The sequence below is a fragment of the Centroberyx gerrardi genome, chromosome 13 (genome assembly GCF_048128805.1).
Source record: "Centroberyx gerrardi isolate f3 chromosome 13, fCenGer3.hap1.cur.20231027, whole genome shotgun sequence".
In the NCBI taxonomy this organism is placed as follows: Eukaryota; Metazoa; Chordata; class Actinopteri; order Beryciformes; family Berycidae; genus Centroberyx; species Centroberyx gerrardi.
The window spans coordinates 4,426,689-4,453,830 of NC_136009.1; the positions used below are offsets into that span (position 1 = coordinate 4,426,689).

At 41.6% G+C, this 27,142-nt stretch overlaps 1 protein-coding gene across 1 annotated transcript in view; it reads left to right on the forward strand.

Annotated features, from left to right (window-relative positions):
- Positions 1-21,594, forward strand: part of c13h10orf67 (chromosome 13 C10orf67 homolog) — a 45,487-nt gene extending 23,893 nt beyond the window's left edge. Inside the window, exons 9-16 of the mRNA XM_078287591.1 lie at positions 354-419; positions 8,519-8,593; positions 9,782-9,864; positions 10,475-10,540; positions 10,660-10,747; positions 12,044-12,112; positions 13,492-13,585; positions 18,313-21,594. Of these exons, the coding sequence (XP_078143717.1) occupies positions 354-419; positions 8,519-8,593; positions 9,782-9,864; positions 10,475-10,540; positions 10,660-10,747; positions 12,044-12,112; positions 13,492-13,585; positions 18,313-18,440 (669 nt within the window). The 3' untranslated portion in view covers positions 18,441-21,594. The remainder of the gene's footprint in view (positions 1-353; positions 420-8,518; positions 8,594-9,781; positions 9,865-10,474; positions 10,541-10,659; positions 10,748-12,043; positions 12,113-13,491; positions 13,586-18,312) is intronic.
- The last annotated feature ends 5,548 nt before the right edge of the window (positions 21,595-27,142 follow it).

Consider the following 27,142-nt stretch of genomic DNA (forward strand, 5'->3'; position numbering starts at 1 on the left):
ATAATCACTGCCCTGCCTTCCTTCCCTTGTGTTTAAATAGAAACCTTCTTTTTGAGTTGGTTCAAGTGGCTTTTTCTTGAGAGCACTAAGAGTAAACATCCACGTCCCTCAAGATCTCTGTAACCCCTAATCATCCTCTAGAGGACAATATAGGCTTTCCTAATAGGTGCTATATTCAAGGAACTGGTCAGTTTCTGCAGCTTAGGGCCTCAACACAAGACACACTCAAACCCTCATCGGTTTGAGGCACCTAGAACCTATTGCCGGATGTGAATACCGCTTTTTGACATAATAGGCTTCCAATGGCAAAAGCAAAAAGAGTACAATATTATTTCTTGTGTGTTTCTCTATAGGTGGCAGCGCTGAAAGAGGAGATGGAAAAAGAGAAGCAAGCCATGGAGGAGTCTAACAAAAATGACGTAAAAACAGCTAACTGACAAACTAACTGACTTTGTTACACATTAATGTTGAAATGTGATTGATTTTGAGATATATGTGCTGTGTCTTTGGAATATAGAAATTATACAGGATTACAGAGAGATGTTTTTCAGTAGTATGCAGATCTATGTTAACTTAAACTAAAAAAAGATGGTGTGCTCTGTCAAATTACCCAGACGCTGCCCAATTTACACATACATTTGCCTAAAACACGTTAGTTAAGACCACAATAAAATGGTATGATTCCTTTTATCTTAGACATTTAAATGAATAAGTTTGATCCCTAAAACCAGAGAACCAATGATCTAACTTGAGATGCCATCAAAAGACACTCAGAGCTGCTCCACTGACATTGAACTGGAGACTAACTTTGTGGAGAGAAATGTTTGTTTCAGTCTATAGATCCAAATGAGCTTAAGTTCATTTATGAACCAGGATGTGTCCATCTTCATAAAATCAGTCTGGTTACTGTCACTGTGTCCAAAAATTTGGTCTATCAATATCTAGAAGTATTTTTTGTAAATTATGATATGTTGAATTGCAAAAGCTGAATAGAATTGGCAAAATTTGATAAAATGTCCTCTATATCACAAAGAAGTTCTCTAATAAATAGCAATGGAAATTCATTTGTTGAATAAATAATGACGTAAGCTTGCAATGATCGGCCCGTTGAATGGTTCAATTTCATTGCACAACAGTTGAAAAGAGGCTTTGGACTTTCTGAAATATATGTAAAATATCTGTTCACCACAACCTCCGCAGATGTCATATGTGTTGTTTCTAACATGTATAAGTCTCCATCATGGTTGAATGACCATTAGTTGGTACATTAATATCACCAAGGGCATTTCTTTTTATGTTTTCTTCAGTTGAAAGCATCAAATATGACCAACATTAGCTGACACGAAAGAACAATAACACCTTACCTAATAAATATAAATTATTGAAAAAATAGAATTTTTTTCAACCTAGATCATGGAAATGCACCTAATTTGCATTTTATTTTTGCATTTCACTTGACAGTTGGATGGAAACATAACTAATGGGGCAGTTACAAGTTTTGTCTCTTGATGACATTATTGAGGGGGTCTTGGCTCTCTGGGTTTTGGTAGAGAGCTTTTCTTGATCATATGTATCTAGGCTAAGCTGTCCAGGATAGTAGGAGGATCATACAGATTTTTAGGTAGATTTTAGAGTTTCTGGTAGGATGCTTTCATTTAAAATCAGTCTAAAGAAGATATTGCATAGTCCAAGGTCCATCTGAAATCAGTAGACTTCAGAGTTCAGGGCTCAGGTTCAGACAGAGAAACGTGCCACTGTTCAGAGGCAGCATATTGCCTATGGCCTCGGCCACGGGTTAAAGTCTGGCCGTCTCTCACTGCTTAAACAACACTACCTCACTCCCTCTGATCACAGCATTAGCGGTATCAGACAAAGGGAAAAGAGACAGGGGCTGCACACGCATACGGCTCCCGCCACTATTGATTTTTAGTTAATGTACAACTACCTGTTCAGCACTGAGTCAACAGTGAAGTGCATCCATCAAGGTGTCCAAACCAACACCTATTACCAACATCAGGAATGTGGATGCATGCTGATTGAGGTTGGAGGGGAAGGGAGTGGGGAAGGGAAAGGTGTTCCTCACAGCAATATTACTGTCTTTAATTTTCTTCTTTTTTTATTTCTTTTAATGAATTTTCCCCACCCCTATATAACATATTGGTTGTTTTGACAGTAGTCCACCCAAGTAAATCTTGATGCAAAAGTTCACGTCGTAAGTTTTCTCTGCATTGTAAAACTTGACTTGATGTGCTCAAGGCATTGCAAGGCATCATAAGGCATTGCAAAGCATTATAGGGATTTTCATTTTTGACGGTGTAGTGTGCATGTATCAAGCTTGACTCAAAAGTTCACAAATTGTGTTTTTTCTCTGAACCACTGGTGAAGATTTTGTGGGCAAAGGAGTGTGTCGTATGTTGCTCTGATGAGGAAACTGAGTCGGGCCTGTGGAATCTTCCATACATCAGCCCAACTGACCTGCCTGCTGACGACGCTCTCCCATGTTGTCCAGACTCCCTGGCGACACTGCTCTGATTTTATAGAGCTCTTCCTCTGATCTTGTCACTTCTGACACGACCATCTCCTTCCTCTCCTTTCTGGTGGCCTGAGTTGGCCGCAGTTGTGGTACTTCCCCCCCATCCAAGCCCTGTCCGTCCTGCTTGGACTCTGCCGACAACCTCACGGTGTTGAAGCCTGCTTATCGCCTGGTCTACACCAGTTTGGGCTTTCCATTTACGGCCTGTGCGCACCTGGGTGTCCACACACCTCACCAGTGGGTCAGTGGACTCCCTCAGTTCCAGGACCAACCTAGACTTTTCCTGTTTGTAGCCCAGGCTGATGGACTGTAGAGGCAGCTGCAAGGTGTTCCTCCCAAAGAGGCCAGTTTCGGAGAGGCATTGTGGCAAACTCAGCCATTTTCTTATGTACGAGTTTGCTATCCCATCTATCCTGCTTGCTGTTGATGAGGGGATTTCACACATTTTCAGTGGCCACACTACCCGTTGGTATAGTGTGAACTGGTAGCACCACACCTTATTCTTCCCCGGAAGTTGGCTTTGGTTGATCCTTGCCAGGCCATTTGATGTTTCTGCACGACTTTCCTCATCTTTTTGTTGGAGAGCTCTGCACTGTACTACCTCCCCAGGCTTTGGATGGGCTGGTTAGCCAACAGCAGTATTTCCTCTCTGCCTACAACAAAGATGGTATAGTTGTTTCTGACCATCCGTAGAAACAGGCTTTGTGACTTGGATGGCTTGATTTTTGTCCTTGCCCAGGACACTAGCTCATCCAACCTGTTCAGCAGCCTTGTTGTACGTGGATCTGTCTGTAGCACACTAGTGATTTCATCCATGTAGCTTCTCAGAGGGGGGAGCCTTTGTCCAGACTGCAGCTTTATTCTTCCTACCACTTGTCTTGTGCCAATGAGGATAATCTCAAAGGCTGCTACAAATAAAATGGGGGAGATGGAGCACCCCATCGCAATCCCTACTTTGAGCTGCTGACACCCGGTGGTAAAGTCTTGGAGGGAAAGGCACATCTGCAGGTCCTGGAAGTAGCTGGATACCAGGCCCCTGATGCAGTCTGGCATGTGGAAAAACTCCATGGCGAAGTCAATGAGCGGGGTGGGAACTGATCCATAAGGTTTGGCGAGGTCAAGTCACACGACATGCAGGTCACTTTTCTCTTGGTTAGCTCTCTGGATCTGATCCCATATCAAAGCAGAGTGCTCCACGCATCTTGGAAAGCCTGGTATTTCCGCCTTCTGACAGCTGGTGTCAATGTAAACATTGTCCATGAGGTAGGTGGTCATCCTCATGGCCATCCTCTTGGCTGCCCACTCTTTTTGTCCTCCAAGAGCTGCTTGGTGTACTTGAAGGGATAGGCCCTTTTCACATCGTCATGGTAACATCTTCTATGCTGAGAAACCGGTGCATTACAACTTCCTGTGGCAAGTTTGTTTTTGCGACTTATTGACAAACCAATCCAACAAAAACAACAAAATTGTAATGGTTACTAGCGCTAGATACATAATGTAACAAATTAAAAATTTTGGGCAGGTTGTGGAGCGATTTAGTGAAGGCCATAGCTGGCAGCAGGAAGTTGTAATGCACCGGTTTCTCAATGCAGAAGCATTGAGAAACAGAATGTGAAAAGGGCCTATTCTTGAAGAAGTTAGCCCTTTCCTTCTCCTTTCTTTTCCTGCGCCTCCGGATATGCTCTGCCCTTCTTAGACATACCAGCCATACGCTTGACCTCGACCCACAATACCTTCAGTCCCTCCCTCTCAGCCTGGGTTGCTTTCCTCCAGCGCTTTCGGAGATGCCGTCGCTGCTGCACCAGATGGTTGATTTCCTTCTTTCTTCTTCCCTTTCTGTGTGAAGCAGTGGTTTGCTTGGTGGAGGTAACAGTATCAATAACAGTGCAGACTAATGTGTATGTGTGATGGAGCTGCCCAGATTTGACCGACCAAATCAGACATGCCTAGAAATGTCAAATTAAAAAATTAAGTGGGACCAATTCAATCACAAAATAAAAATCTTTGTTTGAAATTAATGTGAAATTAATGGCTCAGTTTGAACTTAACATAACATCCTTTCTGTTATATTTCTTACCCTGGAAATGCATTTATTGTAACTACAATATACAAGGTTAGCATTACGATGAGGGAGAGAGATCTCAAAACATTCAAAGGGGGGCATGGTCTTGTGTGACCTAGCTTTTAAGTAACAATCGCTTAAAACAGGACTTGCTGTGGTCAGTGAGTGGAATCAGGGAATTATGTAGGTAACTAAGTAGGCAGACGATGCTGTTTGCAGTCTATTGTCAGCGATTAACACCTACACATTTACTGTCTTGTCTCAACACACAAAGCACATCAGGGATTGGACGAGCAGGAGGTCTGTCTCTCTTTCTCACTCCATTTTCACTCTTCTCTTTTCACCCTTTTCTCTCTACTCAGACTGAGAAAGTGAACTGAAGGCTTCATTCTGACAGGCTTGTCTCAGCCAGACCAAAACACACAGCAGCAGAGAACGCCCACTACACTTCCAACCATGGCTAATCTGATGGCCCAGGCTGCTATTCATTCACTCACTCACACACACACACACACACACACGCACGCACACACACACACACACACACACACACACACACACACACACAAACACACACACACACACATCTGTGCACACACAAGCACACTTCCGTGCATACATAAGCACACACAAATGCACTCACACTCACAAGTACACGCGCACACACACACACACACACACACACACACACACACACACACACACAGATGCAGTCTACACCCCACTGGCACTCAAAGCCTTTTTAACACAGGCTTTCACCCAAGTGGATAATGTGACAAGTAGGTGATGGGAATCCCTCCCACGCCATGGTCTTTTACTTGGATCATTCTTGTTCTTGATTCCTCAAATTATTCTTAACAAAAACTGCCTGACTCTTAACCCAAAATAATCCAAAACCAGTCTTTACTCTCGCTATTTTCTAAATTTTGTATGGACTATCTATGTATGGACTATGTAATTTACTCTATAGAGTTTAGATTTCTGCCATTCGTGATTCCAGGCCATTCAGTGAAAGTCCTCCCAACCATGATCTGTAACAATATGAACAGTCAACATTTCCTGTTGACTGTGGAGCAACAGAACAGCAATACAGCAAGCATATCTAAAATAGCACTTCTGTGATGACAACTGTATATGTATCAACCCCCTGAGAGAGGAAGAAGAAGTTTGAGTTCACACTTTCTAAGAAGTGTAAAATATTTCTGTAAGAAATTTTGTAGCTGTAGCACACAGAGTCACTGACAGAATGGGCAAGTAGTGTGAGGGCCATGTCGCCGCTACTTCTCTTGAATGTGCAACTGAAGTGATGTACAAGTTTGTGAATTGTCAACAAAAATTGTGGACTCTTGTCACTGCTAGAGGCATCCTCACTAATCTGTTGGAAACTTTGTAACCATCACTCGATTTTTATTCATTAGGATCCCCATGTTGCCTCAGCAACTGTTCACACTCAAATTCATACTTACTTTACTAGCAAAACAGTGTGTTAATTTGCTGTCTTTGATTGAGTTTTTAATGATTTGATGGTTAGAATAATAGAATACACAAATAGCATTGACGGCTGTCTCCAAAGTTTTTTACAAATGAACAGGTGATGTATTGACTTTTGTTGCGTGTTAAGAACTGTTAGACCCCAGCAGTGTACATAGAGCAGGATAGTGGAGTAGGTCACATGACAAATAACACCTCCATCAACAAAGTGCTCTTACGTAAACAAGACATGCCCCACTTGCTTCACAGTAGCTCCTCAGTGGCCTACAGTACACCGCTGTACTGGTCAGCTCCTAGTGGCCAACTGTGTAAACCAATGAACATTGAAAAAGAACATACTTGCACAGAAAACTTCCTTGGGTAAATAAAAATAAACAAGTAAATACAAAAGAACATGGCTGCCGCTGAAAGCCCCACACTTTGTCTGACAGGCCACTGGTTCCACTGGCAGGCCTCTTCAGTCCTAATGGTCATTACAGCTCCATCTATGTGACTGCAGGCATATTGAAGTCGAGTAAATCGGATGTTCCGGGGTTGACCTCTGCTGCCCTGACCTTCACCCGCTTCTCTGACCATAAGCTTTAAATCAGCCACTGCATCCCATTCACAATGCTGGCCGAAGGTCCCTAAGAAAAGCCAGCATGCCCATTCACAATGCAGGACCACGGGTCCTGAGAAAGGACAACGCTAGCCAGGTCAAAGCAGACCCATTGTAGGAGCTGGGGCTAATGGCACAGCAAGCACTAAAACTACACATACTGCCATTCAGTTGGAAAGAGCTGGAGAATGGGAGAAAAACACACAATGGATTTAAGGAGACATATAAGGCAACGCCTCCCGAATCAGGATGTGGACCTAACGTGTCGTGAATGACTTCCTTACTCAGTCAAGATGTGATGTATTGAACTGTCAAATAGATAGCAATCATTTTGCTTGCCAGTAGCACGCACATCCATGTGCTGATGTGTCTACTGTAGTATTTCCATTAGGTCCTTGTTGTTGTGCAAGCGTTAGGCAAACTAGTTGAAAATTCATTTAAAGTGCCCTGGTTTACTGATAAGGTAAGTCATGTTATTACAGTTTTTTGTGATTGCTTACACACTTGTTGCGGAATTTGGCTCATTGTGTCAAAACTCTACACACAAGCCAAATAAGACACAACACTTGGAGATAAACATCTCACTTCTATGTCAAAATGAAACTCTGCAATCAAAACCTAACAATCCTTTTTCAAAATGGCATTTTTGCAACAAAATGATACACACATGCACCATTTGAATTACTCTTTCAAAGCAGCAACAACACACTGATGTACTTTATACAAAACACTGCTGTCTTTAGTACTTTGTATACCTTTTTAATTTTCTCATACAGGCTTCTGTGAAAGATTGTTCCAGTACAGTACATCTACTCAAATTTCAATGAACACAAAAATAGAAAGGCTTCAGAAAAAAAGAATATACAGCTTATTTTTTTGCCATTGCAGGTTTTTACAACAACAAAAAAACAAGTAGATTTACAGTACAGTAATCAATACAATATGTTACTGTAAACTCACGGAAACAAAAATAATTACAGTAAAATTACAGTGCAATGGTAAAACAAAAAATAGTATTGTAAGGGATGGGGTGGATGGTTTATGGATCTGTTAGGGTCTGGCCACATCACCTCATCCACATCACAAGCAATGATAGCAATGAGTAATGTCGTCGGAAATATGTCTCCGTCTATTGCCTGGTCCCCTTCTTTGTTCTTGTCGTCGTCGTCGTCGTCGTCCTCCTCCTCCTCCTCCTCCTCCTCCTCCTCCTCCTCCTCCTCTTCCTCCTCCTCCTCCTCTCTCTCTTCCTCTTCCTCTTCCTCTTCCTCTCGCTCTCACTGCTTCCATGTTTGCAAAGTTCTCACAAAAGAGGTGAGCTTACCTGAGGCCTATTTGTAGTGCTAAGGCTCAGACTGATTGGTGTTCAATTAGTGTATAAGTGTTTTCATGTATGTGTGTGGGTGTTGCCAATTTCAGGTATGTTTTGCATTTTGAATAGAAGTGTTTTCCCAATGATTGCAAGAGATTTCATTTTTGAACGAAGTGTCTAATGTAAGAAACAGTGTGTAGTGTTTTGCAAGAAGTGTGTTGCAGAATTGCAAACAAAGTGCAAAGCAGAAAATGTGTTTGTACTTTTGGTGCCTTTGTTTAAGGCATAGTTACAAAAGTTAAGGTTTTGATGCTTTTGTCTAAGCATTCACTTTCAGTGTGTAAGCAATCGGCAAAAACTGTAGTAGGCCTTGCTAAGTGTATGTTAGCAGTAAGGTTAGTTAGTTAAGTTGTAGTGAGTTATTATTGGTGATTTTATTTTTCATTGTTATATTTTCATTTGCCAATTGTTTTAATGTGATCTTGTGAAAGAAAATTACAACAGATATGTGATTTTGTTTTCCAGCAAAGTAAAGAGCTTCACTTGGTCCAGGAAACTGATGTGAGGGTCCAACAGGCCGAGGTCAGCACACCTATTCAGGTAAGACCATCGTCTCTCTTCACTTTGCAGAGAGATCGTAGCTCTCTATTTACCCCCAAGAAAACCTGATTTCCATAGTTCATTCATAACCGAGTTGGACGGGGGTTGTTTTCGCCCCATTCCATCTGTCTGTTTGTCTGTTTGTCACTTAGCAGGATAACTCCAAAAGTTATGAACGGATTTGCATGAAACTTTGTGGGAAGTTTGGTCATGGGGCAAGGAAGAACTAACTAACTTTTCACACCGATTGGCCAAAGGGGGGCGTGACAGTGGACGTGGCTTCTCACAAAAAGGCATATAACTCCTGAACGGATTCACATAACACCATGGTGGCTATCACTGCTCATGCTAACTACACAGTTCTTCTGATATGTATTCCAAACAATCTCATCAAATGGCGGTCCGGGCCCTAATGTGGACTAAATTAGGGGTCCTTGATATGAGATTGAAAAGGTTGAGAATCACTGTGCTACATCGTAAACTAGCCATGATAATCTTTTCAATAGACTTATCCAGAGATTTTTCACCAAACCAACTAGGTTTAGTTGTGTGAGTTGTAGCCGACAATTAGTTTTAACAGTAGTAGTTTAAACCAGCTAAAGTCACCTGGTGGTTAGCAGACACAGCAAACAGAAACAATTTGACTGTCAAAGAAGAGCCATGAAGGATATGAAGTATAATTTTAACATATTACTAATGCTACAGATTAAAATTAATAATGCTAACAATTCATAAAAATACCTAATTGGTTTGGGGATAAATGTTAACAACATGAAGTAGCTGATTGCTAACTTTAGCTAACTGTGGATCAACATCATGGATGCTCCCTTTAATCCAGTTGCTGTGGCCTTTGATTTGGACCTACCGGGGTAATTTGTCCTGCAGCTTTACTTATCTCTCCACAATATTTAGGGATAATTTTGGTGTATATTTTACTTTTTGGTCCAAAGACCGCTAGAGTTTACCTCTGTTTCCATCTACTTTGCTGTCTTCCGGTAGGGCTTCCCATCCTGAGTATGACGTAAATTGAATACAGCCATGAATAAAACAAATACCAATACCTTCAAGCAATCAATATAACTCATTGTTATATTTTTTGCCACACAAATGTGGCTGACTGTTGTCATTCTTTGTTTGCTTACATTATTTATGCAGCTAAGTTGTTGCAGCAGATGTTTCTTTCTGTAGGTTGAAAGGGGAACAGAGGAGCTGAAGGAGCAGATCAGCAGTCTGAAGAAGGTCAACATTGCTCACAAAATACAGATACAGAGGTGAGGACATCTAGCACTGACAAAGCCTTTTCACTCCTATTTGTGTGAAAAAGCACTCAAAATGAACCTCAGTTTGCCTGTTTAGAAACTATGGCTATGAAAGTGCCATAGTTTAAGAAAGTAAAGACCAACATTAAGAAAGTAAAAACCAACATTAAAAATGTAAAGATCAACATTAAGAAAGTAAAGACCAACATTAAAAACCGTCTAAGTCTATGTAACACCATGGGACTGGACAGAATCTACACTTGTTAAATTTCACAGATGTTTATTGACCTCTGCTTGCAAGTGCGGCCATGTTGTACTATGGATGCAATGTTGCTGGATCTTGTCAGAACTTAAGGGCGCTAACTGCCAATATGCTAGAAATCCCTCCAGGGTTAGAATGATAAATCAGACTGATATGATATCATACATATACTGTAGTATACTATACGTATATTATACATATACTATACATATACTGAAATGGTCTACCACTGATATGATGGATATCTGGCAGTGCATCTGTGGTAAACCACTGTATAAGTACATAGTGTATAACAGCCAGTATAAGGCAGTGGGTCAGTGTCGTCAATCTGCTGATGGTTGTGTTTTTTCCGTCTACCAGGCTGCAGATGCAACTCAGTCATAGCTCTAAAGTCTGGGAAAAGAAGTTTCACATCATGAGACAGAGGTAAGGCTTTCTATCCAACTATCTATCTGTCTGGAATTAATTCTTTCTTTCTTTCTTTCTTTCTTCTTTCTTTCAGTAATTAGTATTTTTACCCTGTCCTCTAATCTTCCCCTGTTCAGTTTCTACGCCATTAAAGATGAGATGTACCTCCGACAGACACTGCAGCGTCAGGCTGCCTCACTGCAGGTCGCCTCAGTGAGCTACACGGTGAGGCATCACACACACACACACACACACAGTGGTTTGTATTACTATAATTGAGAGAACCTTCATTACATTAATTTCGCAACCCCTAACCCGAACCATAAACCGCTCTGATCTAAATCCTTACCCTAACCTAAACCTAATCCAAATGCTATCCTTAACCCTAAACCTAACCCTAAATCCTAAACTAACATCAACCTTAATGCTTACGCTAACCTAAACCTAACCCTTGCTCCAATCTTAATCCTAAACCCACTAAACTCCTAATCCCACACTGACCTTAATCTTAACCCACCTAAACCTAATCCTAATTCTAATCTTAACACTAAAAACCAAGTCCTAATTCTAAACTAACGCCATGGACTGGCAAAATATCCTTACTTTGGAGGATTTTCCTCATCATTCTATCCTTGTTAGGACTAAATATAGAAACACAAGAAAACACCCACACATGCACACACACACACGCACACACCTACACACACACACACACACACACACACACACACACACACACGCACATTACCTCCCATGTTCCACCTCACGTAATGTTGTACACATTTCAAATACACAAATAAATATTCATCCATCCCTTCATTAATCTTGTGTCTAGTGAGACTTTTCCTGCGCACACACACACTCACATACACACACACACACACGCACATGTCCTTGTGAAATGGAGCCTTCCGCTTGTTCTTCATTGCATTTTGACGCGAACAGATCAAGGTTCAACAGGTGCAGGTCCTATTAAGCCCTACTCGTCTCATCAAGCCTTTCAATTGGCCAATGAATATTCATACTACTGGGTCTAGGCCGTTTTGTTGAGACTTTCATTTGTCGTGCTGGGCATGAGGAAAACTAATGCATTCACACACAAACACACCAAGGTTGCTTACATTAAGCAGAATATGCTACAAGTCATCTATTTAGAAAACAGTGAAGCAGAGAGTGAGTTGAAGGTGTTGTGTTTAAAATCTTATCAGTGTCATTAGCCAACAAAGAAACACTATTATATCACACAATAGACCACAGTATAATAAAACACCGCAAAGGCCCTCAAAACGCAGGACCCACATAAAGTATGCCACTAAGCTACAGGTTACAGCTTAGTTACAGCTAAGTTTCTTGAATAGGTTGCCTATTCAAGAAACTTAATGTATGTTTTCCTCAGCAGTGGTGGACCACCAGAGCAAGAAAACTAGCACCACTGCTAGAGAAAATGTGAAATTGTGAAACTCAATGATGTGCTGTTGTGTTTGAGGTGACATACTGCTTCATCCGTTGGTCTCTTTTCAGATGGACACCCCACTTTCTCCTTTCAACAATGGGCCCAAACCACCTTACAACTCCATCAAAACACATCTGGTGTGTATTATTTTCCTATGAAAGCTGCCCTAGGCAATATTATGTACGTTGAAATGCATGTCAATCTAAATCACAAAATGGGGCCACTGGTGGGAAATCTTCACCACTCAGGAAGTGACGAATTGAAACTTAAGAGTGAAATCCTAAAGAGCAGTGAGTGGGCACTGGATTCACCAGTGTTGGTTGAATCTCTTCACCACCTCCACCCCACCACACACTAAGAAGGAGGCATTTAGATTACTGATGTCACCTTACAGGATTTCTAGATATTGAAGTCCTCAAAATTCAAACAGTTACCTCCCACTGCCATTTGAGGCCACAAATGTGCAGCTTTAAATATCAAAACTAACATACCAACAACTACAAGGTTAGCCATCAGAACATTTACAGGATAGAAGCCGGATGAGGAACTGTCATGTATTACAGTAATACTGCAGTGTCTGATATAGACACAATTAAAAATATTAAAAAAAAAATGATATACAGTAGCACACACTCAGTCTTGCCACACAGAGATGGGAGTAGAAAATATTAAGATGGATTTGTTCCAGCTGAATCACACTCATCAACATTAGACTCTCATCAGATCTGATGGGCCCTGATGATTTAACTTTTTCTGCAAAGAAGTGTGCCTTGGACTACTTTTTTGGAGGATCAGTCGTCCCAGCCACAAGTGATGAGCTTCCCTTCTCTGTCTACAAAGAGGAAATGTTTGGAAAATTAAAATGTGTTCTATTTACAGTCATCAAAATATCCAAAAAGATACTTGTCAATCTGCCATTTGAGAGACACTGGTTTTGTGTGACCTACTATGGAACTAGTTTCATTTTGCTGCCATACTGAATAAAGTAACACAAATTCCCAGTGAATGGAATTAATTTGGCACTTTATTAATATTTTTAACCAATATAAGGGACCTCTTTGCCTCCATGTGTGTTGCTCTGCCCTGTACATCTCCAAAAGAGAGGCTCCCACAGAGACTAAAGTTATGTTCAGCTACAACTGCAGTCTTAACTTCAGCCTCTGCATTAGCCTGACTAGCCTCCAGATGTCACTGTAATTCATTCATTTGTATTTACTTGTATTTACCTTGAGTCCAAATGCGACCCTTTCAAAGCCTTTGAGGAAATCTTGACGTGGAAAATGGCGCTTGTACAATAGGATGAATGGTGGACTTGGAAGCTTCCGTTCAGGTTCCATTTTTACCAGCCTGATTTTCCTTAGATTTCCTTAGTTTCCTTCAGAGTTTTGAATGAGTCACATTCAGACTCAAAATGCAAGTACATGCAAATGAAAATTTATTTGACATTCACAGTATGCCTCATTCATTAAGGTAGACTACTATCTTCTGTAAAGAGTTTTATCTGTGGTTGTTCCAGCCCAGTATCAGACTCCCGAGGATTGCTGGAAGAAACTTAAGCCCTGACAACCGACTGACTGACCCGAGCGGGACTGAAGACCTCTGCTATACAGGCAAGATACGGTCCTCTTCAACAACTTTTTTTTTTTTTAAAGATTATTTTTTGAGTTTAATATTATTATACAGCAGTTAGTGGTAGGAAAGATGGGAAAGAGAGATGACATGATGCAAAGTTTGAGTGTTGAACCCAAAATATCGCAAATAAATCTTCGCCCACTGAACCACCAGGATGCTCCTTGAAGAGCTTTAGAGAGCAGACTTTACTCAGAATAGGAATTTTAGGTGAGATAAAGTGCTGGAGTTTGAGTTTAAGCCCACATGGAATTTGTGCTTCCTAATGTGGGCAAATTAGGCTTTTGTATTTGGGTTCACAGAGCCAAATAGGTCACAGCTTATCACAAATTATGATCTTGTTCTATACCAATACCAAGACCTCAAATTTGATACCGGTTCTACAATGATGTATTTGTCATTACCTTTGCTGAATAAAAGTGCATTTCATTATGCAAAATAGTAAGTATTTTCAATTTATGCAAAATAGTAATTATTTTCAATTTAACATCCATAAATCTGCTTTTCTAGTTAGAATTAGACCTTGCTCTGTTGATTTCACCAGTAAAAATACCCATGAATCAAGAGTAAATTTATGTTCTCTAGGAATCCAAAATTTTTAAGCCTTTCCATACCTTTGGCAATATGGAATAGGCAGAAAACGATTAATCTGAGCAGATTATACCATTGTTATTAAGAAAGGATTGAATTAAACCTTGCTCAATTGATTTCTACAGTTGAAATGCCTGTGAATTAAGGGAAAACCTGGGTTGTCAGACCCAACATTTTGAAGCATTTCAATACCTTTTGATACCCTTTGGTACTTTAAAATCAATACTGATACCCCAAATCACTACCTATAGGTATTGTTTTTCAAAACTAAGTACTAATCTTGAACCTTCAGTATAGAAATACCCTCAAAACTCTAGAAAAAAATTTGCCCACAGTGTACCTTTGCCTGTCAACATTTCAACCAAACAGTGTTTTACTTGGCGTGGTGATGAAGTAAGAAAAGAGCAAAGATCACGGTCCATGTTTCCTCCTCAAGTTCCTGATGAGGGAAGCTGAGGCTCAGATTGACCTGGCCGGCCGAGTTAAAGCTGCTGTAATCTCTCTGGCCTGATATTGACTTAGTGATAATTGGTCTGTGGGCTTAATGAGCTTAGCCGACATGACTAGCACTGATAAGTCTGGGGGGATCGGGGGATTTAAGCTCCCCCCTCTGTCAATATGGAAGCTCACAACACAGACTCAGCTATCTGATGCACAGAAGCCAGCCTATTAATCTGAGCAGATTATGCCATTGTTGTTAATAAAACGGGGGCTCAAATATGTCAACAAGAAGAAGATCCTCTGTGATGATTAGCCCTTGGAGGCAGATTTAGGGAAAATCTGTTTCCTCCTTTCTCCTTCATACACAGTTGTGAGTCAAAGGACAGGCTACAAGGGGATTAATTAGTATAGCATCTGCCCTTACCCAGCAAGACTTCTGATGGGTAAAAAATGAGCAACAGTCCATCTAATTCATCAAAAGTTATTTATTAAATTTGGATTGCATAGTTTCATACATTACATGCAGCATAATTCAAGATTAGATGCGTTGCGCAGTGTTGCAGTCCTGAACATTTCTTACATTCACGTATATTTATTCATACTCTGTGTTATTAATCTGTTTTTGTCTTGTGGTTTTGATGTTGAGAGTTTTTTTCTTGTGAGTATGCACTGAGACAAATACCCAGCACGCTGGTTGGTTTGGCAGTAACTCTTGGGTCTTTTATTGCTCATCCAAGAGTGCCTCCATACATCCCGAGTCACTGAAACAAACTATCTATCTCTAATAGCTTTGAGTATGTCCGTCCATCCATCACTCCATCCATCCTGCCTCTAAACAGAGCATTGTTTGTGCTCAGGCCTGTGGTCCAAGTGTCTCTATCGACTCTGTCTACTCTGTGCTGAGTGCCGCAATCAAGTGGAAGTCAACAGGGCTGACAGGGAGCGTGCTGGAGGGCAACAGGCCTTGAAAAAGCCACCGGTCTTCAGCCGCTTAGACCCTGAAGGACACATTGTGACCCCTTGGGCTGATCGCCCACAAGTTAAGAACCCCCACCACCACTTATGCATACCCTCAAAGCACCCCAGTCCACACATATATACACACACACACACACACACACATACATTCACGACCACCATGACCCAAACATGTGGTTGTAGGCCACCTCCAGCCAGGCCCCAACCTTTTCTTCCCCTCCTCGGCCTCCCTCCCTGACCCCCAACCCCTCTCCCCCCCTTTCATCTGCATAAACCAGGAGAATTTGGGCTCATAGATCACCGCTGACACATCGGTAATTGAGCTGGGATAGATAAGGGCCAACGGCCAGCCATAGCCCAGGTCCCAGGGTCCTGACACCACTGAAAAGCCCTTAACAAACATTGTGTGTCACCACACAAGATTAGCTTGGTTCTGCTGCCTCTTGTTTCTCTGTTTCGCCGCTTCCTATGTCGCTCGGTTGCCCTCTTAAGACCGTGTGAAGGGTTTTGGTGTTGGCCAGAGTCGAGATCCATGCATACACACTTGTGCCATGTCTTCAGTGGTGGTATTCCAGTGAAATATCATATGTTGTTGACTGTGACACAGATAAAACAGCTAAAATAGGCTTGTGTCAGTGCTGATGGTTGAAATAGGAAGATGGAATAGTTTTAGCCTTGTTTTAGATGTACTAAGCTGTGATGGCACTGGGCTTCTCTGTCCATCTCTGAGGCACATTTTCCCACAGTTTAACTGCTTATCATCCACTTGTTTATATGGAACTCTGAATGGAGATTGCTTATACCGACAAAATTTTACCTCCACTTCAGAATCACATCACTACCGTATTAATGTGTTTTCCCTTCAGTGTTAAACTTTTAAAGGTCCGAAATCAAAAGCCAGTATGGCTAAAAGAGAAGACGGCTTATAAAGGAAGACGGGTTAAAAAAAAGAACACGTTGTTAGCAGGACATACAAGCGTGATAAATTTCCGTTCGTCTTTTGTCAGTGAATACGTCTGGGCCCATATGCTGGACTACAAAGCTACGTGAAAGCAGCGTTTAAAAAGCCAGGCCTACCACATTAAAGCCTATAACAATCTCTGTTCATGGTAAGTTATCACTCTCAATTAATCACCTCCCACAATGGGATTTCTGATGTGTTCAAGCCCCCTGAAAGCTGCAGGTCAGGCCGAGGGCAGACTGACTCTTAGTTCCCCATTCTCCATCCCCTCTGTCCCCTTTCACTTTATCACATCTCTCAACCCCTCCCAGCTGAAGCCCCTTTACATTTTTCTTATCCCCAAAGGTCTATAAAAGAATGAGGAGAGAATCAAGCTTCAGACAATCAAAAACAAACAGAGAGAGATAGATGTAGATGTGGAGATCTATGGCTTTATGTGAAGGAAGGAAGGGCCCCTGTAGCCTGTAAGCCTGACTGGCTGACTGACTGACTGACTAGCTGGCTGGCTGAGAGCCTTTCTGCCTGATTAAAACCCCTCCCTGGTCATTCCAGTGGGGCTGTGTCGGCCTGTGAATGGTATTGTATTGTTAGGGCTCTCCCCATTCCTGCACTGCTGAATGGGTTTAACCACTGGTTTAGATTCAGTTACACGGTTTTGGTTGAAAGTGTCCCCCTCCCACCGCTTTGGGCTCCATGGTTCCCTTGGCTGACCTGTTTAGAAGCTGCCGTGGAAATGTCATGTCGCCCCTCCCATGGGCCGGACCCGACATTCACTTTGATAGGTAACAAAAAAATGACTTGGGATGGGATGAAACCAATGCCTTTTTTTTCAGAATGAATTGCCAATTTATTGTGGGACGTAACAATGTGGTGATAGAGAACTTTGAAGTGGAGGATGCGGCGATTCACTACTTGGGACAGGCATTGATGCTGCAGATGTGGGAAGCAAGATATGCACTGGAAAAAAGTAGTCTAGACTGCGTGTTTCTCCAAATAATGATACGTTTTATGGCATAATTTGAAAAAAGTGGCAACTTTTATTCATAATAAAAAAGCTATAATGCAAGATATACATATTACACATTGACCTTTCAAATCAAATTATTGCTGTATTTTGCTGGGTTAAACTGTATTTAATGTAAAAGATCACGTAACTTAGCATAGCATCACATAAAACTTTAGGTATTTTTATGGGGAATTTAGCTAAAAATATATGAATGAAAACTATGAAAATTTCAATTACAGCATGTATGCAGGGTGTGCAAAATAATTTGAGTAGAACACACTGAGTACGTTCAATACATAAAACCGAGAGAATGTTCTTCACTGTGATTATAGGAAGTTTGGTGTATTCCGCATAGGGAAAGTCAGGGAATTTGATAAATTCTCTGGGGAAGTCAGGGAATATCAGGGAATTTTACAAATGGGTCGCTTCACAGGAATATACCAGAATGTATTTTCTGACTTGCTTCATACATTCAGGGCATTTGATGGTTTTCAGCCCAACTGGAGTGGAAACCAGACTGAAAAACAACATTAACAAACCAGTAGGGAAGAACAGTTTTAGGTCATGGAAGCGCTCTGAAAGCACTAGAAAAGTTATGGAATTTCACATCAGGGCTATGGTAGGAACTTTGGTTGTACCCATAATTACAGTGCAGGAGTAACTATTGAAAATAACACTATCGTATTATTGCTATACTAAGTGACAATGAATTCATGTTGCTTTACTTTCAGAGCCCGGCCTTTTAGGATCTGATGAGGATGAGGATGCTGATGATGAGTACCCTGGAGTGCTTCCTCTTCCTCGCCCTCCAACACATGTCAGACAAACAGAGGCATCGGATCAACACATCATTACATAAAAATGTTCCATGGAACTAACAAAATATCGAATAACAAAATATAATGCATTTACTTTCAAGTACATTGCATTTGTTCATATCACACTGAGGGATCTCTCTCATTGCAGTTTGTGCCTTCATTTCTGAGGAAAAAAAACAAGAATGTCTTTAAAGCTGCACAGGGACACTTCGCACATTAGCAGCCCCAAATGGCAGTGAACAAATTAATTACCCAGTAAGGTGTGATCAGTAAACTACGCTAGAGCATGCTCATGTTTACCAACCCGGCCAGTCTGTGATGCTTTATACCAAACCAATAAAAGAGAGAGGCAAAAGATCTAACGTTGGTGAGTCCAGATTTCTCTGGACGGATTTCACTCTTAAGTTTAGACTGGTCACTTCCGGTGCGAAGAAGATTTCCCACCAATGACTGTACAGACACCAGAATTTAATTTGGGCAAATAGGGCGAATCTATGGTGTTTCAATTAGGGGGGATGGGACGCTGTTCTCTGTTACTGCCACACTATGTGTTTTAGGCTGATAAGACAGGTAGATTTTTACATATAAATCTTGTCTAGTGCAGCTTGAAGAGGTAATGCAGCTCTAGCGGGGCTAACAAAATTCGTCAACGGCATACACTCATTTTATCCATCAACCATTCATCTGTTCACTGACTGTAATGAGCCAATTCAATAAGCTCAAGCCTGAACAGATAGAAGAATGCAGTGAATAGTGAAAACCCCTTGCTGTCCCACTGTACCAGTGCTACCAGTGTTTGGCTGGTAGAGTGGAGGGTTAACCTGTAGCTTTCATGCCTTGTAGCACACAAAACACAGAGGAATGCCAACTGGGCTCTTTAAAGGAATTCTCTCAATCAATAGCAGCCCATAGTCACACAATGAGGGGTGGGGAGGTGGGACTGATGTGGGCCTTTCTTTACATTTAGCCTCTTTTGGGATAGGAGAGGCTAAAACAAGACCATTAACTCCCTCACTCCCTCGGTTGGATGTATGTGGAGCAATAGTTGGAAATCTGGGGGATCCCATGCTGGGCTGAAGGATTATTCAAATACAAACTGCAAGACACACAAACACTCAAATACCAACTTGGTTTATCGTTGTGTTGATAGTGGTCAGTAGTAATCCAGCTAATATATTCCATTTCATGACTACATTCATTCCCTAACCTATACATAACCAAGTCCGAGACTAACCTTAACCTTAACCCTAACCTAAACGTAATCCTAATTCTAATCTTAACCTTAAATCCATGTCTTAATCCTAAAATAGCTCCTTAAAGAAGTGAGGACTTGCCAAAATAATGTCACCTTATGACATTCCGCAAAGTAAGCGGAGACACAAACACACAATCAGCCACTATATTTTCCCCAGCCCGTTTCGCATCAATCCCCCCAGTGCGTTGAATAGGACAAGCCTATAATCAATTAGCCATTCTCTCTTCATGTGGCTGTCAATTAGCCTGGCCAGTGATTGGGGATATGACTGCTTTATTAACTGAGCCAACTGCCCTCGTCTTCTGGTTACTGCATTAACTACTTTGTCATTCTACAACTAGTAACTTAATAACAACTGTTTTACTTGACAGTTATGAGACAGATACTACCTTGTTGGGCTCTTGGCACAGCGTGATGGAACCTCAATAAAAACAGTATTTATTTGACGCTTGTCAGCACACCAAACAATGTTAGGGTAACTTCATATAAAGCTCTCTCAACTGGATTAAAAGCCTATTATCTGACACTTATGAGATCGTTTGAGGTGGTAATATTAACCCAATATGCGCTATATCTTTTCAACGGTAGATCAACTCATGACAAAAGCTCATATGAACATTATGCTAAACAGTATTCCTCAAAGAGCTTTATTCTAAAATGAAACATCCACTACTTCAGCAACTGAAAACTGTGACACCTGTTGTTATAAAATGATGTCCAGGAAGTCCAAGTCAATAAACAGAAAACATATAATTAAAATTGTTAGCCATCATTGGTGTTAAATACATTACATTGGTATTAGATACTGAGTCATGATGATAAATATTTTGAACTTTACATAGGATATAGGGTTTAGTTTCATAAGACCCTAAGATTTGGACTCAATAAGGACTTTGAGCTGATTTGCAAGGCATTTAGTTCTGGTATTCATTGTGCTATACCCAGTGATGTAATGATATTAAAAGGAGGGTAAACAAAGCAAACAACCACCAGTATGAACAGATTTCTGTTATATTTTCAGAAAAACATTGAATATCACCCTACATATAGACATTACATATCACTCTACATGTTGACCTTTGACTATACATGTCACTGTACATATAAACAATAAACTAAACATATCACCAGTAATGCAGAGGTAGATACAAAGGAGGGCAAAGTATGGCATCCAGTATGGAAAACAACCATCAATATGATTAAAAATCAATTATATTTTCATAAAAACATTAATTTCTGTTTTTATCCTCCTTAAAATACTCTGTCCTCATATAACTTAGATCAGTTTGATACTAATTTACCATGTTGTATACCATGAATCTATGCTATAAAGTTTCTCTTGTGCAAATAAAAAGGTGGGTCACTTGGCTTTCGCTGGGTTTACCCTCCACTACAAAAAGATCTATTACTTGACATTTATAACATCGCTTTGGATATTCAAGCAGCAGATCAATAGAAGCACTTGACATTTATAAAGTGAAGGAGTCACTGTGGCCTTCAGTGTGCTCTCAGACAGGCGCTGAGTCTCCATAGAAACTGACTTAAGGTATATTTTATAGCCTGTTGAACCAACTCAGGAGGGTTTCCTACTTCACATGTCTGCCTCCTCTTTCACAGCCATACTCTATTGGTCTGTAAGAACAACACATATACTGTCGGCGCCGACTCTCTGTGTAAAAGTAATTGGTTTCATTGGAAAGTGGATAAATAGCGCTGGCTGGTTGTGGAGGGCTTCCTGCCGAGTTTGACCGCTCTTGGGTTAATCACAGTCGCTCCATCGCTGGAAGTCTTCCCAGTCAGTACTGGCCACCAGCCACTGAAACCACTGACTTACCACTGATGGCCTGGTTGTTAAACTGCAGGGAGAAGAGGGAGAAGCTGGGAGATTAAGGAAAATTAGAGTTAGAGATTAAAAATGTTATAGTTTCCACCCTGTCCTATCAAACAGGGATCTAGTGGTGGGTAAATTCACCTAAAAACTCACTTTACCCACCTTTTTCATTTGCAGGAAGACAGATTACCATCAGTATATGCTGACATAAACCTTTATGAAGTTAATTAAGTACTGTCAGAGAGATGCAAGTTATATGCAGATAGGGTCTTTTAAGCCTAAAAAGCATAAATTGTTTATATTGGTGGTTGTTCGCCTTATGATGATCAGTTATCCCTCCTTTTTATTTACAACTACATCAATGCCATCATCTTTATCTCTCCTTGTTAAAACTAGACCAACTTTTGACATGTTTTTTTTTTTTTTAATCCATTAGAAATAACATTTTTAATATTTTATCACTAGGCTACCTCTCAGCCATCAAAGTTAATTTAACAGTTTGGAACAGCCAACACTAACAACTGTCACTGAAAACACTTATTCACTTATTGCAAGTAGGCAAACTTGCAAGTGTGTTAAATCTAAAAAAAAAATTTTTTTTTAAAAAGTCTGAATCTCTTTGTATTATTTTGCCCATTTTACTCGCTCTATTTTGATTTTAGTATTTTCTCTCTGCACTTTTCACTATATAACTGGTGAATAAACCACACTGTAAGGCTGTTTATCAATCTTCCCGACTGTAATTTTACGAAAAAAAAAGAGAGAGCTGCCATTTCAATACCATAAACTAAGTATTTTCTGCATGCCGGCTTTTGTTTTTGATTGATTTGACGTCCGCATAATGCTGACTTTCTCCATCCCATCGGCTGACTGAAACGGGCTTTTTGTGCCACGACTCTCTCTCACACACACAGCTGCATTTGTCTTGCAAATCCATCCCCGCTGCGCCACGTTCAGACGAGGAAAAGAGAGCAGTCGGACATCAGTGAAGTTCAAGCCAGCGAACAAGCGGAGAGGCTGTTCCATAGCAGCCGCTTTTGTCGATATCAAAACGGAGAGCTGGTGAAAAATGATGCATGCTTTTACACCTCTGAATCCTGGCAACTGACAGAGGGAGGGGGGGTGGGGGGCTTTCCCTTCCCCAGAGGCTGAAGTCAGTGTTGGGGAGGAACAAAAGAGCCCCGGACACTTTTAACCCGGGTTGAAACGGGTTGAGTGTCCTCTAGCGCGCGACGGGGATCAGCAGCCCAGATTGTATGGAGATGGATGGAGACACACACGTACAAACGGCCGTGAATGAAATTAGCATATTTGTAATTTATCACTTTTTTTTGTAAAGTTATTCAAGGAAAATTTTTTAAAGAGTTAAGAAGAAAATCGATCATTTGTCAACGCGTGCGGGCCATAGCGAAAGCGTTATTTTGCGCACCAGGGGGAGAGCTTTCCTACAAAACATTAAACCAAAATAAACTCAAATTCAAATTTTAAAAAGTTGAATTGCATGAATCACTGCTAAAACCCTAAGTTCATATTTTAAATGTGTTGCGCCAAAGACAAAATGTGAGATAACGCATTCATTTATTTATGAAAGACTATAGGCCTATTTTGCCTTTTACCTTTTAATTTCGCTATGAAATCAAAAACGCAACCCGGTCTCCTTCATTTCCATAACTTTTCAAAAGAGCCTCCGCCTGAAAAGACTGTAATATTTCATGACGGGGCACGCAAAAGCTGTGCACAATGCCTCTCATATCCACCCTGCTTTCAGCTCCAACAAAGATCATAGCGAGACGTCTTTATGGCTAATTCAGTCAAAGGCGCATCTCCCGTCCTCCGGTGCGGAGGTCAGCCCGCCGTGTTCCGTCCACCGGGGGGGTTTTCAGAGGCCAGAAGCGGCCAGCTGGCTCCGTCACACCGCCACCACAAACACCAGCATCCCGGTACGAACACCGAGTCGTTTCCAAGACCAGACTGCACCTAGGGCGAGTTTAATGTGTCTGAATACCCCAAACCACTGGCTATATCCAGTAATAGTTCCACTGTTTTGGTAAAATATAGGCTATGGAAAGTGGTGCAACTGAATGCTTAGGCTACTTTTATACAACTAACTCCTTCAAATGCTGCTTTCCCACAGAAAAAAATAGGCAATAATGATCATTTAGTGGATCAATAGACATTACTGGAAAAATGCCAAAAATGATAAATCCAAGTTTTTTTTCCTCACCAGATCCGTGAAATGTTGTGCTATGAAACTATTTGTAAAATAATAAATTAAATAAAAACTTTTTTTTTTATATGGAATGGGTGTTATTGTCCCCAAAGCAAAAAAAACTGCAGTAACATTTTTATTGCCTCAGTAGAGTTTGGAATGCGTCATTTTCAATGCAGCCGGTGTCTACTTTGGGACAACACATGTTAATAACATCCTATGGTGTCTCGATATGCTTCGTTATGAGCATATGCTGTGTTGAAACGTAACACCAATGCGTGTTGTCCCAACGCAGACAGACGGACGTGTTGAAAGTGACGCATCCTTTTTAAGGGTGATGGAACAATGCCAAGAAATGACGAATCCAAGTCTATTTTCCTAATCGGATCCATGACCATTCATGATAATAAAAGAACAAGTAAAAATAATAAACGAAATAAAATAAATATATGTTTTGATTAGCTGTTTTACTAAAAGGAACATGATGACCATGGGCATGTTGCAAACATATAGATAGCCTATTATCGCCATATAATTGACATTGACGCATCCATGTAGAAAATATAGCCGATCCTCCCATCTATGAAATGCATAACATCGGGCCATAACGCACATTAATGTTAGGTGAATTATGCCTGAAACAAAATAAAATCTGCCTTTACATCAGACTGACAACTGGCTCTGATCGCGCACTTTAACTCTAACAGAGAGTCCAAGGCCTCCCTCCAATGCCAGTCTGTACCAGCGTGTCGACAAGCACTTGCTGCTGCTTGAATGGGCCACACAACTGATTGATATGGTCGGTATGGGATGTAACCTGTCATTGTTGGTCCCATGGGTGACTGAAATGGAGCCAAGTATACGTGCACGCTCCCAGTGCGCGCCCGACGCACCGTTACGCAATACTGCCAATACTGAAAACCTTGCATTCAGCTTTTACGCACGAATGCATTGCACCGGATTTTAGAGTTAATTAAGAGTAACTCGTTGTTAAAATAATTTATTTGCTCGTTTTTTTCATTTCACTTGCTCTTTTCTGCAACAGGCGTCCCCTGCCCATAGAATTCCAAACTCCACTAATCAGTACCAATGTGAACGTAGGACTATATATTGGGGGGGGGGGGGGGGGAGGAATTACAATTTAATGTGAGGGAATTGTAAAAGTAATGTTTATTTTGAGATTATTTAGCTCCTTTTAATCCAGGGTCTTTAGTGGGCTGAGAATTACTCCATGCGCACTCATTCCAGTCCAAGTCTATCCATACGTTACCATGGATATCCATGCGCAAAAAGCACAGCCCTTTGGAGCAAATCCAAGGTAAAAATCTCGCTCTTCAAGGTAATAAAAAAAAAATATAACAATTTCCCTCAAATGTATGCGAACGTGTCACAGACATTTGTCATTGTCTTCCTATTGCTTAGCCACCATTGTTTTCTTCTTTAATCAAGCAGATTTTCTCAATGGGAAACCCTGCCCGTGCGCCTCCGAGCCACTTGTTGCCTCGCATGAAGTTGGAGCTTTTGAGAAGTTAAATATCCCGGAAAGAACACAAGTTACCATCTCAAGGGCTTCTCCGGGACAAAAGACCAGCGCCTTAGCACCATATGCTTAATGGCTACAGCCGTCCAGCCATTATTAAAGGCAAAAAGTGGTCCTTTAAAAGTTGGAAAGGCCCCTTTATTTGAGTTAGATGGAGCACTTGCGCACAAAACCAGAAGCGCGCCTCGCCATTGACTCGCCCCTTTTTTCTTTCTTTCAGGAGTCTGAAGCGGCCACCGTCATCCCCCGTTTCATTACAGCATAAGCTTTTCATCACCCGGCTTTGTTCTCGGTGAAAGTAATGCTGCGAATCAAAGAGATGACAATATTTTCCATCAGCTTGGAGACCCTGGACAAGAGCCCTCGAGCTTTGGCAAAAATCAGGGCCGGTTATTCATCCTGTCACTCCGCACCTGTGGTCCCGCATTCAAAGTATACAAACCTGTCCCTATTAACATTAATTATTCACAAACAACACAAAGGCTGAAATAGAGCAGGTTGAAGTCTGTTTATGGCTCCTAAATGTTTTTTCCTCTGAAGATGTGCCCAAAGCTTTTTTCTCTCTCTCGCTCGCTCGCCACCGAGTGCCCGTCTCTCTCTTTCAGACTTGAGTAGCCCTACAGTTTCGATTTTACAATCGCAGCATCTGCTTAATCTTACGGATCAAAATATGACACAAAACATACCTAATAGAGGATTTGTTAAATCCTGGTAATGAGTGATCAACGCGGTAAACAATGGTGCAGGATGGTGAGAGCCGTATGGTGACGGGGGCACCCGGACAGTTTGCTCTCTTGTAGAGAAAACACCAGGTGATGGCAAGGAAATCACCGTCCCAAGGAAGAGAACACACCAAATCCTCCTCCTTTCTCTCCTTGAAAAATTAGCAGACATAAATTTAATTGGCTTATCAAGGCGCAGCGAAAAGACCTCGCTGTTAATTGGCTGGGGGCGCACAAAACAAACCCGGGGAAATGTTTAGCCTGGCTGGCCCGCACTGCGCTTTCAGCCCGGTGTCACATCATTGAAAATGTGTTTTATTATTGCAAAACGTCATGCTTTACAGTTGCTATATTGTGTGCCGGACAATGGCCGATGGAACATTAAAGACGAGGAAAACGGTGCCAACCCGTCTCGAAGACACTGCAAGGGCCTCTCTCTTTGCTTGCTTTTAGGCAGCTGCTGTCCAGGGACTCAGACGCAAGGAGATGAAAAGAGACAAAGTTTGAAATACCAGGTGCATCCCCGGAGCACGACGACGGAGACCGATCTGTTACAGCGGGACACGGACGCCGTTATAAAGATGTAATTTAGATTGGGAGGCGCTCCCAAAGGCCACGTAAAAGAAAAAGGGCGCAAGGGAAGGGAGAATGATCACCTCCCCTCCCTGCCGGCCGCACATTCTCTCTCTGTTTCCGTCTCTCTGGGTGCTAACCGAGCTGACACCTGTTGGTTACCGCCAGTGTCTGAACGCACCCAGAGAGCATCCAAACACACTGCATCCAAATGCGAGCGTGCTGGCGCCGGGATGGACTCGCTGTGGCTGAGCCGGGGTCCGGGCCGGTCAGCGTCACAGCTGGTGTACTCTGGAGAACCAGTAGGCTACTGTGGGGGGTGGGTGGGGGGGGGCAGGTTACAAAACGATATTAATAACGTCTATAGGGGTCCGTATTTCCACACTGAGATAATCTGGGAATCAAGCCGATTTGCAGCTTCTGTGAATCTTGTTAGGCGTCTCACCCAGTGAGTTAACATACGGCTTAACGCGGATTTGACCGTATTATCAACCGACGGAGGCGATGGATTAGCCTCCAACTTTCCTTTGATTAAAGTATCATAAATCTCATCGGCTATTAAAACTTCACCCCTTCATTATTCATTTCTTGACACCACACTAGTATTATATGG